At 48.4% G+C, this 14868-nt stretch overlaps 1 protein-coding gene across 1 annotated transcript; it reads left to right on the top strand.

Annotated features, from left to right (window-relative positions):
- Window positions 1-937: 937 nt before the first annotated feature.
- Window positions 938-14463, top strand: LOC148820748 (retinol dehydrogenase 8-like). The gene is made up of 6 exons (XM_088933271.1): window positions 938-1120; window positions 8268-8429; window positions 10644-10823; window positions 11336-11429; window positions 12369-12552; window positions 13086-14463. The coding sequence occupies exons 1-6, from the start codon at window positions 1015-1017 to the stop codon at window positions 13311-13313; spliced, it is 954 nt and encodes a 317-aa protein (XP_088789397.1). The 5' UTR covers window positions 938-1014; the 3' UTR covers window positions 13314-14463.
- Window positions 14464-14868: the final 405 nt, after the last annotated feature.

The following is a 14868-nucleotide window of genomic DNA, read 5'->3' as shown; positions in this document are numbered from 1 at the left end:
GACATTCTAGCGACGCAGTGATTTAATATTCATAATTCAATAAGCACATAAAATCAAATGGAAAAGTGAATAATGCAGACCACATGAATGTTTTAAATAGCTACAAAGTATTTTTTTTGTTTCTGGTTTGATAGTTCATCATCTAGAAACTAACTCTTGAATTTAATCTTCCCTTATAAATTAGGGAGGTTATCCCGAATGCACTCAAGCATAAATGCCTGAAATTCTGCGCACGCTGCCAGGCGCTGTTAGCAATGCCTCGGCGTCTCTTCATGCGGTGGGTTTAATAAATCTGTATACACAGATAACAGTATTGCTTGAATCGGTTAAAGTACAATGAACACAGAGCCCAGCCCAGGTCCCACGTGGCTACAGTATGGTCTCTTCTGTTTTCAGACCGGCCCTTAGTGAACACATTGATCAGCGGATCAATTCATTAGCTCAAATGGTTGGGGGTTTCACTGATTCGGGTTACGGTGATCTTCAGATCTCCTGCTGGTGTTCGCTCTCCGCCCGAGCACGCCAATGTCCCAGCCCTGAGGATGTGTCAGGACGTGCGAGGAGCTTCTTGTTCCTTCATCCGAGTCAGCAACTCTGTCCAGCAGAGTTCTTGCGTCGCCAACAGCTAAAGGACTTGGAATCATGTCATCTGGTCCCACAGTGTTTATCAAAGCCTTTTGGTTCAAACTGCCCTTAAGGATTGGGAACTTGGATTGTCTTTCTAAATTGAACCGATTTATTGCTTATTTGATCCATAACTCACAAGTGTCTCTGACCCCGAGAAACTGAGACCCACAATAAGAACAGCTGCATGCATGGGAGGGGGGGGGGGCAGACGCCATCAATACCAGCCCCCCCTCCAGCAGCCCGGAGCGCACGAGGTGAAGTCACCGGGGCTGATGCGAGCGGCCATGTGACCGCACCGCCCGCTCCGAGAGGTCCCTGATCCTCTTCAGTGCTCCTAGCCAGCGCGCAGCGGGGCGGACGCCCTGCAGAACGGGAGCAGAAGGGGCCATGGCCTGCGGCGGACAGAGAGTCGTGCTGATCACCGGCTGCTCCTCCGGGATCGGTTTGCGGCTAGCGGTGCTCCTGGCCCAAGACGCTAAGAAGCGTTACTATGGTAAGCACGTTTTCGTTGTCCCCCCCTCCTTTATATTCGTGGTCACTATACCGACTTATACCAGTCTCGCATACAGGTGCTGTTCTTCCTATTCAAATGAAACCGAAAGGTTACAGTTATCCAGGTGCGAAGCCGGGACAGTTTCGGGTGCGGACCGTGCGGGTCCACAGCCGGCTCCGCTGCCAGACTTGTCCTGCGGTGGCAGGAATGGCCATCTGAATGAGCGCCGCTTCCGAAACACTGCGTGCCAGAGCGAGCAGCGCACAGGAAAGAGACGCCCCGCCAGTTCACAGGGGTCCCCCCTCTTGTCGCGCGGCGCCGCGCGCGGGGTGCCAGGGCCCTGACTGGACGAGGACGCCGGTACCGGTACCGGGGCGCTTCTGAAATCTCCACTGGGGCCCGGGGTAGAAAGTAGTTGCGCTGAACAAAAGGGGCTCACAAAAAGAATACACCCCTTTGCAAATGATTGCCGCGGTAGAAAATTGGCGCAGTTTAGGTCCGAGCGCAGTGAAAGGGTGAAAGTAGAGCAGGGTTATGTAAACGGACCAGACAAGATAACCACGGCGAGGAGGGCTCCCGTTATCATTCAGGTACAAGGATCGCAAGCGGAGTAAAGCGTGTATACACGAATGTCGTCAATTAGCGAGACGTGGACTCTGAAGAAAAACGTGACCGATAAACTGGAGTCACCGTAGAGCTGTCAGAGTTGAGATACTCGGAAAACTCTCATCCTTTAACTTGCGAGTCTTCATGATTAATGTCCATGAAACCACACATTTGAGAAAGAGATCGTATCCCCTCCCCCCCTTCCAACAACACCAGGTGAACTTTGTCTTGTTTTGCGAACCTCGTAAAAACATATGCCACGAACTCGACGACACTTCGCGCAGCTGTCCCTGCGCGCCGACCCCGTCATGGCCGGACACCACCAGGGGGCACACGCTTCGTGAAGCCGCAGTGAACTCGAAGGGAAAGTAACCGATGCATCGATTATTCCTCCTGAGCACTAAAGGCAGGGGAGCTTCAGGGAAATAAAGCATTTTTAAAATGTTCTCCAAACACGTTATGAAACAAAAGCAAGGTATAAAAGCAGGTATCTTAGGAGCTGACTGCAGGACATGAGCTTACCAGGGCTGAAAGTAGATGGTGTTCAGAACAACGTCATGTTCCTGCTTGAAAAGAGTTCACATTCACCTGCAGCGCTTCACGCTGAACACAGGGGTCATGGTTTTATTTCTTTTTCTGTGGAGGGATGAGGATGAAGCTGTTCAAGATACACATTTATCAGCTGGGGTCAGCGTCAAGCTAGATTCTAATTGTGGGGAAAGTTTCTTCAGGCCACTGGGGATTTCAAACAGCGCCCATCCACATTATCCAACTTGATAACGCTACAGCCGGTTCTAGATCACTTTACCCGTAAGAACGTGTAATTAAGGAAGCTCCTGGTTTTTCTATTTCTTCTAAACTGAAGGGAGGGGAGGGGAGTCTGGACCTACTAAACTCTGCTCGGGGGGCAAAAATTCCCTAAATTCCCCACACCTCCAACCTCAGTGCTCGTCGCTGGGTCAGACCAGAGGACCAGCATGCATCTCAGCATCTCGGCGGGACATCACTGCAGGTGAAGAGCAGGGTGAGGGTTACAGGTATTTTATAGAGATGGCTCGGACACCCCGGGGCTGGAGTTTATGTCAGTCGTAAGAGGCAGGCTTGCAGTTACAGGCAGCTGTAAAATTAGGATTGCAGCTGGATTTCAGGGGATGTTTAGGACTAATGGAAAAGTCAGCAGCAGCCTCCGAATATTGAAATGTACTCTGAGGAGGTGTTCCTGTGCCATTCTGGTGGACACAGTGAGGAAGGAAAGCTGGGGCCGCTGTGCTCAGGTGTTCTTTTACTGCTCACAGCTGGACAACACGGGTACCTCTCGGGCAGGTGTGGCACCCCAAGGGTCACAGGGAGCACGGGGACCACTTGAGGTAGTGCGGTGTACCCTGGGCCCCCAGGGGACACAGTGTCTTCTGGGTTTGGCTGCACACAGGTTCCAAAGCATTCCCAGTTAGGGAATATTAAGTTAGGTTGTGTGTCCACACTGTAGCAGGCAGCCAAATGAAAAGTGTTTCCACATACTGACCTCATCTGCCATCAGTGCAGGTTGTGCTACAGAGCAGATTCGTGGATTGGACACCTGACTGCGATTGAGCCTGTGGGATTCGCAGGCCAGATGAGATGCCCCCTGATCGCCCACAGGGCTTCACCTGTCACCCAGAGGGACTATTTCAGAAGAAGAGGACCTTCCCTTTATCCCAGATAATGTTGGACGGGCAAGTTATAAAAGACACTGCATCCCACACAAAAGGGGTAAAGGCTGTAATAACAGTCACAGGAAGGCCTGTATCTGGCAGGAGAGCTTAAGCAGCTTGTGCTGTAATTGCATAAAGACTGAAAGCACCGCTCTGACAAGGGAGTTTATTTTCTCTCTTCAGTGAGCCGCTGTGAGCTATAAAAAAACTGGACTACGCAACTTAAAAGGGGGAGACAGGTCTTATTATAGAACCATAAGCCTTTTCAAGTCCATTAAACAAAGAGGCGCGAATCAGAAGGGCTGCCATCTGGCCTGTGTGTGCGCGCGCTCTCTTTGGGGGCTAGGAAGGACGGCTAGCAGGTCTGCCAGTGCAAGAGTAAGGCCATCACACTTCGTCTTGATGAATGTGCCCAGACGAGAAGATGCCTGCAGATACTATACATGCCGAAGTAGTTCAAGTAGGGAGCTGTGTCAGCATGCGGAGGCTGCAAAGGAACAAGTGAAGGGTTATTCCTGCTGAAAAGAGAAGAAGAGAAACACGTTTAGGCTGTGGAGCCTTCTTCGGATGGGGAACCTCCTGGGAAAGCTAAGGTTGTTGCCGGAAAAGGTGTTAGCAGGACCAGTAGGGAGCGCTCACACTGTGGTCTTGTGTCGGTCCTTATGCCCCAGTATAGTGATGGGAGACGCTATACTATAAAAAAGGTGCTGTCCTTCAGATAAGACTTAAAATTGAGGTCCTGATTCTCCGTGGGCATTAAAAACCCCAAGGCGTTTTTCGAAAGAGTACGGGTGTTACCCCCAGTGTCCTGGCCAAATTCCCCCCCCCCCCCCCCCCGCTCTTTACCAATCATGTTTTTTTTTAATAATTCCCATCCCTGCATTAGCTTAATTTCTCTATTCTCCTCAACACTGATAGCTGGTGTGTGAAGAGCGTACTGGCACATCATCCAGGTGGGGGCGACACACTGGTGGTGGTGGAGGGGGGTCCCCATTACCAAGAGTGTCCAGAGTGGAGTGACCACAAAATCTCTTTATAAGTGTAGGGAATTATTCTTAATTGTTATGACAAGGAGAAAAGGCTTTTGGTGAAAAATAGGTTCGGATACGGGTCTCGACTGTCTGGAATCTTCAGCTCTTGCTCTTTGCATACATGGTGAGAATTACCACCTGCAGTTTTTAAACAACTTAAATTCACAACTAATTTGTTTTACAAAGAAACAATCTTCTTCCTTCAGCTCTGGCTCTTTGCAAGGGCTACAGCCACTGTTGAAAGGCAGCATAAAAAAAAATCAATATTAAAAAACACTTAAAATGAGATTGATTAATTCTGGGCTTACCGGAGAACACTTAATTGACGGGAGCTCGAGCGGATCTGGCCGGGAGCGTGCTGAAAACACGTTTGAAGTGAAGCCGATTAGCGGGGAGGGTTGAGTAATCTGGGGCCGGAGGGGCTGTGCGCTGTACGCCTCTGTTTCAGCGGGAGGACAAGCTGCAACATCCCCTTGTGCAGACCAGTCCGGTGAAAACTGAGCTGCAGGAACGGGCCGTTTAGTTTGTGCCCTCAGATTCAGGGCACTGGCAGAATACCAGGAAATACTGCAGAAATAGCAGAGGCCAGGTAAGGCCACGTACAGGTAGCAATGTGAACAGGCAAAGCAAAAACACAAACGAATGAAGCCTCAACCTTAAGAAAAGAAACGCCTCACATCCATCCATTTTCTAGCAGCTTTATCCAGTACAGGGTCACAGGGGAGCCGGAACCCATCCCAGGAAGTGATGGGCATAGAGCAGGATACCCCCTGAACGCGACACCAGTCCATCGCGGGGCACACACAAACATGCAACACTTCCACCAGGGGCAGTTTCCCCAGAAGCCAATCAACCCAACATGGTGTCTTTGGACTGTGGGAGGAAACCAGAGCGCCCAGAGGAAACCTACACGAGCACGGGAAGAATATGCAAACCGCATGCTAGTAGTGCCTCAGGTGGTCCGGAACTGAACCCAGGGCCGCAGCACTGCAAGGCAGCAATGCTCACCACTGCACCACCGTTCTACCTGTATGCCTTACAAGTCAACCTAAAAGATTAGGTTAAGATGTCTTGCTTGTACCTGGATGAATTCCAAAGTGTTTTTCATGTAAGAGTAAACCTGCCTGTCTGAGTGGCTCTCTGTAGCCTATTATGTGTCAGAGGATTAAAATCACAGCAGATTAGGTGGAGCAACAAGGAATTAGTGCACCAGTTAAACTGCAGGAGACAATGGAGTCACCTTGACTGACTGTATACAGTACATCACGCTCAAAGAGCTTGCTCTCATAAAACGGCAGTGAAGCCAGACACCTTTGTTGTAAAAATGCATTGACAGTGGTTAAAAATATTAAAAAATTGGGCAGAGCACTCTCCTATACAAATACAGTGATAATTTGTGCAAAGCTTTCATAAAGAAAGTGGACTTTTCCCATGTTAAGGGAAGATGGGTTAGACAGACTGAAGATCCCCACAGTGGCAGGGACTGGTATAGTCTTTCAAGCATTTCAGTTGTACTTCTGAGTCACATTTGAAAACACTAAGTGTTTACAAGTTTTACCTATCAACAGGCTCATTTGCAGAAGCTTGCTATAAGATTTGAGGCCAGTGCGCACCCCCCATGTGCTTCAGGAGGATGACCGTTACAGGGAAGGAGGTTCAATGCCTGCAGCACTACAGCAGCTCATCAAATGGGTTTGCAGGAACCGCTGAAAAGTTCAAGCATGTAACAGTGTAAACATGTTATAGTGACAGAAGCTACTCATTTGCAAGCCGCTCAAGTCATGCCCACAGTTCCCTAAATGAGCAAAGTGAAATACACAATGGTCAAAAGTGCAGCAATGTCGATTTTTTTTTTTACTTAATTCAATTCTGTAATCACTTGCAAACTCCAAAACCTCTTTCTGCGGTAGAGTTTCACTCAGCCCTAACTCCCTGGCTCCAGATTCAGCCGGGAGCTTGGCATCCCTGCAGATGCCAGCTCTGCCCGAACAAAATCTTTAGGGGGAAGTTGCTGTTCCAAGATTTGGGCTTTCAAAAGGTCTCTGAAAGGTCAGACGAGGCTTAAAGAGTAACCTCTCAGGCCAGGAACAAGCTGGAGGCATGCGAGGAGAAACCACTACACTCCAACAGCATTCAGGCTCTGCTGGCCTGAGCTCTGCAAGGTTCAGGACCAGCACAGCATGAGCCCTGCAGCCAGGACCAGCACAAATTAACAAAACATCAAACCGAGAGAAAGCCACTGTCACACCCGTAAAACAAAGACGCCTGTTCCTAAATGATTCCGAGCTTTATGTATGGAAACGCAATTAGCAGTTTTGTTTTTCTTTAAAATGAGAAACCTCAGAGGAACTCACTTGTGCTAGTGCATGTCAACAGGCAAAGGTTTTAATTTCCAGCTTATATCCGAGAAAATAAACAATGGCTTCACAAAATGAGGGGGGAAATAAGGTTAAAGACAGTAGTCATCTTCATCAGTTGTTAACGTTTCTCACACCTTAGCAGAGAACTGGTTCGGTAAATTCATTATGCAATAATTTTTTTTTTTTTTAATGTGTCAAATCTTTTAAATGGCTATTTTAGGACCTGGATCAAACCCCTAACAAAAACACTGCAGCCTTAAGGAATCCAATGCCAGAGCTTGCCGGGTGAATATATAAGTATCCCGTTGACGTAGGAGCATTTTTCCGAGACAAAGGCATTTCCAGACCATGCGGAGCACCAGCCTTTTGCATTTCAACAGTCCTTGACACCATTAAACTCCGCTCGTCTCTGGTCCCATACCAAAAGAGAAAGACAGGCCACAACATTCTGGCTCATATTGGCATAACAAGCAATTAAGAAGCTCGTCATTATGCGACTGACAAGCGTCTGAGCTGCCCCTTTGGCTGCAGTTGTCACTTCAGATTTTACTGCTGTGCTTAAAACGCAGTTGGAGAAAAAGACAAAAGGTCTTTACATAAAAAAACGCTGAATAAACAAAGCAGTGGAAAAAAATAGCCAAAGAAAATCCAAGACATTTTCAAAAACTAACCCCCCCCCCCCAAAAAAAAACCTGAAGGACATACAAAATTAGACCATAAGAGCAGAAAACAAGGGGAGAAGACTCTGTGCATCTAACTGGGACAGAGGGGACTGGCTGATTGATTCGAAGGGCCTCCTCTCAGATGTTTCCCTGAAATACTCAAACAGCATGGCTGAGCAGCTTGTTCCACACAGTGACGCTGTAACCCTATAACGGGGGGGGGGGGGGGTGGCGGTCTTAGTGGGCATCTTGTTCCAGTCAGCCTTGATCTGCCCACTGTTCAAGACCCCTGCAGCACCTCGGGGAACATGTGACCCAGCCTTCCTGGTGAAGCTCAGGATGATCAGTAGCCACAAACCACAGGCACACACAGTGCGGCACAGACACAGTCTTCCGCAGCGCTTTAAATTTTCCCGGATGACAGAACAGCGGGTTTTATTCAGACCTTTTCCAACAACAACAACTTCATCACACACAGCAGTTCGAAATTACATCAAATAAACTGACTGGTTGCTGACTGGCCTTCCTCGTTGTTGTAATCCTTTTAGGAAGTAATGGCATTGCTAAATATATAATCAACGCTTCTAGTACACTGCCCAGTGGCTCATAATTTGTCTGCTGTGCTGAGTTTGCCCTTCCAGTTGCGTTGCGTTGCGTTTTCGAGAAAGGAAAAAAGAAACCCCTCACGTTAAACATCCCAAGAAAAGAACTCCGTCCTGCTGTTACTTTCCTGCCGAGACATGAGAGTGTGACCTGTGGGGGGTTGTCCCTTGTTCCCCTGTTCCCCTGTGTGGCAGTGGTCGCTACCATGCGGGACCTGCGGAAGAAGGGGAGGCTGGAGGAGGAGGCGGGGGACACTCTGAACAAGACCCTGACCATCCAGGCGCTGGACGTGTGCAGCGACGAGTCCGTCACGCAGTGTCTCGACGGCATCCGGGACCGCAGGGTGGACGTGCTGAGTAAGAGGAGACCCTCGCTTGCTGCCTGCTTGCCTGCTTATGTCTGCCCACCTGTCAGCCTGCCTCGTTCTGGGTTTCCCCTACAGTACCAGACATGAGTACTGGCACACACCGTCCATAGTTGAATAAATGTTTTTTTTTATATTTTAAAAATTAGCTGGGATTTCTTTTCAAGGCTTACTGAGCACTGATTCCTGAAGTGAACACCTGGGACGGAGGACACTTATACTCCTGTCTGCCTCTTCCTGTCCTTCTATCAGTGATCTTTCATCCAGTGCGCACCTCTCTCTCTCTCCCTCTCTCTCTTTCTGTCTTTGGTCATGAAAGACAAGTGTCTGTCATTAAACCTAGCGCTCAAAAAAAGTTTACTGTGGTACGACATGACAAAAGAGCAGCCGAAGTCAAGTGTGTTGGAGCACCCGCGAAATTGTAACATCATAAACCTGACAAGGCCCTTTAGTAGCTTAGCGAACCGAGAATCTCATGAAAGGATTCTTCAAGGATCCCACAGAGCCAGCTGCAAGCACGTGGCCAGGGAGCTGATTCCAGACTCCCACAGCTGTTGATGTAAAGAAGTGCCTTTCTTTTCTTTTTTCTGTCCCAAGAAATCAGAAGCATTGATGCGGATCCTAAAAAAAGCCCTCAGAGCTGTTTTTCAGCTGTCTTTGGGGACTTTGGGCAGGACCCTGTCCTGAAAGGGACTTGTCTGCAAGTCTCTGTGTAATCTGTGCTGCAGAAAACACTTACTGCTCTCTAATCACAGTCATGCATAGAGGTGTGGAAAAGCCCTCAGAGCTGCCTTTTAGCACAATGCAGACTGTGGGAATCTACTTCCCTCCAAATTACACATGAAAGAAGCATGTTATCTCTCCATGGAAAGAACACAGCACAAGCACAGTCAGATAGGTCTGTGATCATACAGTAGACTTGTCATTTCAGTACAGAGGGTGTCACTGATGTAATGGTCCAAACTGATTTGAAGCCACAGTCTATTTTTCCAATAATCTTCTGTATGTTTCATTGATAACATTCAAACATATTTTGTAATAGTTTTATCTATAAAACAATTTACCATTTTACAAATTTTATCTTTAACATCTCAAACCACATAATGTATAAAACAGATCTCCTCTCCTGAAACAGCATTATGAGTTTTTTTTTTGTAAGAGTCAAAAGAACTCATTAATGGCACCTCTATGAAGCTCACAACATCAACAGTGACACCTTGTGGTTAAATCTCAAAAGGCTCTAGTCACAGGCGGTCTCGAGCAGCTCTTCTCTTGATCCTGCTAGTTGTAATCAGCAGCTCTGGCCATGCTGTACTTAGAATACAAAAAAACAAAGCAGGAGAAAAGCTCTGCCCTGTTGTTGAGCAATGTGTACAAAATGAAGCAATAACCTGACACTCTTGAAGTGGAAATAAAAAGCAAATCAATGCCTCTTATGGTTCACTGAAGCCATTGTGAAGATTTCCTTGAATGAACTTGTGCTGGGCTTTCTGAAAACATTCTGCTATTCCAACACTGAGAGAAAAAGTCTCCATTTGTTACCACTTAATTTTAATCACTTTAAACTGGAATGCTTATTTCATCGCATTTTCATATTGTATATTTACAGGACACTGCCAATAACAACACCACCTCCCCTGAACACCAAAGAGCTGTCTGGCTTCCCAGCAATACTTTCACAGTCCTGTGCCATACAAGGCCAAGTTAAACCAGACAGCGGCGTGTTTCAGTCTGCTCCCCTTTGTGCCAAGTGTTGTGTCATACTAGCACAATCTGTCTCCTGGGATTCTCAACTCTGGCCCCCAGGGGGCCAGAACCCAGCAAGCTGTCTTTATTTGCTTAAATTATAAACAGATATACACTTTGTAGAAAGGTTAAATGATTCAAATAAGGTCTAACTCGTACCACATTTTCCAGAGCCTGCCGATGCTGGCGATAGAGGAATAGAAAACAGGACCAGATTGTGGTCAGGAAGTCAGGAATCCCAGCTATACAGTACCTCAAAGCTGTTCATTTAAAAACAACAGATCTGGACGTTAGCCATCTTTAACCTGACCTTCTGAAGTTCTTTCTTAATGGGCTGCTCACCAGGAGAAACTACTCTGTGAAATCACACTATCCTGATGGACTAAGCTGAAATTGCCGGTTGCACTGCGTTACATTCTTCTGTCCACCGTTCCCCCACCCCCACCTCTGTGCTTCGCAGTCAACAACGCTGGAATAGGGCAGATCGGTCCCATCGAGAGCCTGGGCATGCCGGAGATGCAGAAGGTGTTCGAGACCAACTTCTTCGGCGCCGTGCGCGTGATCAAGGCTGTGCTGCCGGACATGAAGAGGCGGAAGAGTGGCCACATCGTGGTGATGAGCAGCGTGATGGGGCTGCAAGGTATCGACACACCGAGTCCCCCCGAAAAAAAACAGATCACTAAAAATCATCTCATCACTAAAAGCTCCAGGTCTTCCCAAGACGCTAAAAACCCAGATTTAATGTCATTTGTTCCATTACCCTTCTGTAGCTATTAAACTGTGAATGGCTGCCTTCAGGGGAACAGAAAAGACCTGGGGCATCAAGTCAGCTTGCCCTGACTCTTTAAATTGCACTTGTGCACTATGACATATACGGTACAATCGGATGCACAAAACGCACAACGTCTCCCGGCACAGAAGTTGTTGGCAAAAATACCTATCCAGGTGTGACAGGACCCCTTGTTAACAAGAGGGCAGAACTGCACATACGTATAAGCTCCAAAGCCATCTGTGCCGGACTGGAAGGAGGTGACATTACACCAGTGAGCCTCTCTCTAACAGGGCTTCTACCAAAATGAGTACTCCTGTCTCTGCCTGCTGTCCTTGCCATGCACATGCTGTGACGAACTCTCTCCTGTCTGCCTGGTGCAGGTATTGTTTTCAATGACGTTTACTCCGCCTCCAAGTTCGCAATGGAGGGATTCTGTGAAAGCCTGGCAGTCCAGCTGCTGAAATTCAACATCAAGTAAGTGAATGCGAATGGAGAGTGCACACACACAAGTCTGCAATTCTATCATTTCTAATTTAAGCAAAGCTTATAAGGCTGGGCTACGATGTACTCTAAATCAAAGCCCAGTTCTTTTGGTTTATAAATGTCACTTTAATTGTGTTTCTCACATCGTGGCTCTCGGCTATGAGCCCCGGGACTGCGCACAGGGGAGGATGAGTAAGTTGAGACTCCTCTGACCTGCTGACGTTCAGGCCACTCGTCCTTTAGCATGTCACAGGCAACACTGTCCCGTACCGGAGCTTCAGAGCTAACTGGAGGACAGCAAGAGCCCTGGAGGCTGCTGAGCTCACTGTCTCTCCGACGTCACCCAGGGCTCTGTCGGCTTAATCCCACCCTGTTCCCTGAGGCACGCAGCCAGTTACGTACTGCATCTCGGGAAATCCCAGTCACAGTTGGCTAGTAACACAAACCAGACTCGAACCCGCGATCACGGAGCTCCACCTGTGCTCAGGTGAAGGCCTTTATAAGGTGAGTCACAGGGGAGGCAAAGACACTCACATGTCATAGGCTGAATGAACTGGACAACTGGACAAGTGAACTAAAGGGACTGTTCTGTCAGCTTCTGAACAGGCTGCTGTCTTAGCCATGCTTTTTCCCCATTAGGGTGTCCTTGGTTTAGCAATAACCAGTAAGAGGAGTGCGGCCTGGCAGGCAGAAGATACTGCTGTGCTCTCCAGTGTCCATCGGAACCGTCGGCAGCTCCTCTCGTTTCCCCTTTCTTCCGTCAGCACGAGCCAGGCCCAGTCAGACCTGCTGTCTCGCCATCCGCTCGGTTTGGTCTTTTCTGCTCTTACTCCTTTCACCTTCTCCCTCCCTCTTCCCCTCCCTCACGTCTCGGAACAACCCAGGCCCCGTGAACCTGGGAGTGTGAGATGAGTCTCTCTCTCTCCACAGTGTGTCTCTGATCGAGCCAGGCCCCGTCAACACGGAGTTTGAGATGAAGCTAATGGAAGAAGTGGGGAAGTCCGAGTTCCCAGGAGCAGATGCTGACACTGTACACTATTTCAAAAACGTCTACTTGCCGGCCTCTCACGAGATCTTTGTCACCCTGGGGCAAAGCCCTGACACCGTGGCTAAGGTCAGCACGTCAGTGACACAAGCTACACCCTTGTGAAACTCTCTCCCGTCATCTCACATCTCAGCCACTAGGGGGAGGTGCTGACACACAGAAGATGAACACAACTATGATCTAGTCATCAAAACCCCTGCCAAGTCATGCAATTACTCCAGCCCCCATTCTTTAGAAATCTAACCTTTAGCCCAAGGGCTGGGCAACTTCGGTCCTTGGGTTTTCAGATACACCTTTCAATAACCAAAACGAGAGGAAAAAATGGATAATCTGACCTCCTGCCCCCGTAATTTCAGTCAAGTCAGAGAGCTGATGAAATGAAGGGTACGAACAATTTTTGCCTCACACCCTGGAGGTGCCAACGGGAAAATCTTTTACAAAATACACCTCTGCAGCTCACATTCTCCCAATGAGCACATGAGAGAGAAAAACAAAAAACAAGCCGCAAATCCCAATCCCGTCTTCCACAGAGACGCACGCGTACGGATTCGCGAATCCCGGTTCGTAACTGTTCGCCGTTTGTGTTTCTGCTGGCTCCCCAGGCCACGGTGAAGGTGATCGAGATGAGCCGCCCGGTGTTCCGCTGCCAGACCAACGCGCTGTACACGCCGCTGGTGGCCATGAAGTACGCGGACGAGTCGGGCAACCTGTCCGTCCGCACCTTCTACAACCTGCTCTTCAACTACGGCACGCTCTTCCACCTCAGCATGAGCGCGCTCAGGTGCCTGACCTGCAGCTGCTTCCGACGCAGGTCCATCTCCCCCAGCTGAGGAGAAGACGCCCCAAAAACGATTTCGCACCCCCTCGTTTTATCACTGTAGCGCACTACAGATTGTTTTGTTTTTTACTTCTGTCATTTTGCCTAGCACCTTAAGTGGTGGACAAGATAGCAACCTTTATTTTATGAAGCTCCTTCCATAGGTGATAGGCTATTGCAATGAAGGGATTCCTGGCGAGGCAGTAGCTCCTTCCACATAAGGCATCACAAAACCGATCAGAGAATCTCCCCCCCCATCTTAAAAATCTTCTTCAGACACAAGGACGCCGTATGTGAAACAAGAGATGACTGCCCTTGCAGAAACATCTGTTACAAGGCTTGGATGCTTTTTTATACAAACTACACTTAAAGTAATTTAAATACGAGCCGACAGGAGCTTTGTACACCAGGCTGAGATGGAAGGAAACTCTGCTGCAGCATATTCCGAGCATCACAGAAGACTGAAGTTGCAACCTTTTTCTTGCCAGACTGATTGTCAGGGTTTCTCGTCTTTTAGCTAGAAGTCGGGGCCCACAAGGTAATACTATGCACAAGAACAAGGCAAGTGATTCACAATATAGGGCCCCTTGCTTACCATACCTTCCCAAACACTTCCCGACAACACCGTGAGCAAGAACACCGGCCATCCATGTGGCTGTTCCAGGAAATACCCCTGACTGGTGTGAAACCCGAGTTTCTGTGGAAGCATTATAACCATTATTTGCCAGGCTCTGACTGGGATGATCTGAGTGGCAGTACACGTCCTGCTGGGCCCTGCAGGGTAGGGTCCAGTTGGATTGAAGTTGGACTGGGCCTACTCATCTTCTGGTGACAGCAGCCTCTCTGTTGCCTGCTAGCTTGCTGAATGCCTGCACAGCAGCACACCTACAGCAAGCACGGTCAGCCACAACCTACAGTCTCTCTGAGGTCCTAGACCCCCCTATGCTGGACCAGGGCTCACAGAGCTGAATGGATGGGATGACCTGACAGGAGAGGGTGAAGCGTTTGTCTCCTGCGAGACTCAGTGCTGCAGCCAAGGTGATCAAGTACTTATTATTCCAAAATGGATGTCAAGAGGCAAGCAAAAAGAAACACAACTAAGCATATGACGATGCCGCAGGGTCAATCTTAGTCAAACATTTATTCAGAAAGGAACAGCAAAAGAATCAACATTCATGTAATGAACAACTACAAGACTAACACCAGCCAGTCATCAACACCCCACAGGAAAACAGGAGAGGCATGCAGATCAGGGGGTTGAAACGAAACTCTGATCCTTTAATTGGCCTGAGAAAAAAACCTCAATTGTACTTGAACAAAAAAAAATCCATGGATGACAAAATCTACTTGTCCAGCTACCTGGAGTTCCACAGACGCAGCTCGGATTAGGGCTTGCATCAGCACATTTCCTCCCTGACGACTGCAGAATGTGACATTAGAACAGTTTCTTTCCTGCAAAGTTCAGTGGAATATCTGCTATTGCAGCTGTTGGTAACTCTTCTTTACCCAGCCTATGAACAGGAGCCTCACGCTCCAACACATTAGTCCATGGATATGAAATTTCAGAA

The sequence above is a fragment of the Atractosteus spatula genome, chromosome 14, assembly GCF_055471065.1.
Source record: "Atractosteus spatula isolate fAtrSpa1 chromosome 14, fAtrSpa1.hap1, whole genome shotgun sequence".
NCBI lineage: Eukaryota > Metazoa > Chordata > Actinopteri > Semionotiformes > Lepisosteidae > Atractosteus > Atractosteus spatula.
This window is presented reverse-complemented; position numbering and strand designations above follow the sequence as displayed.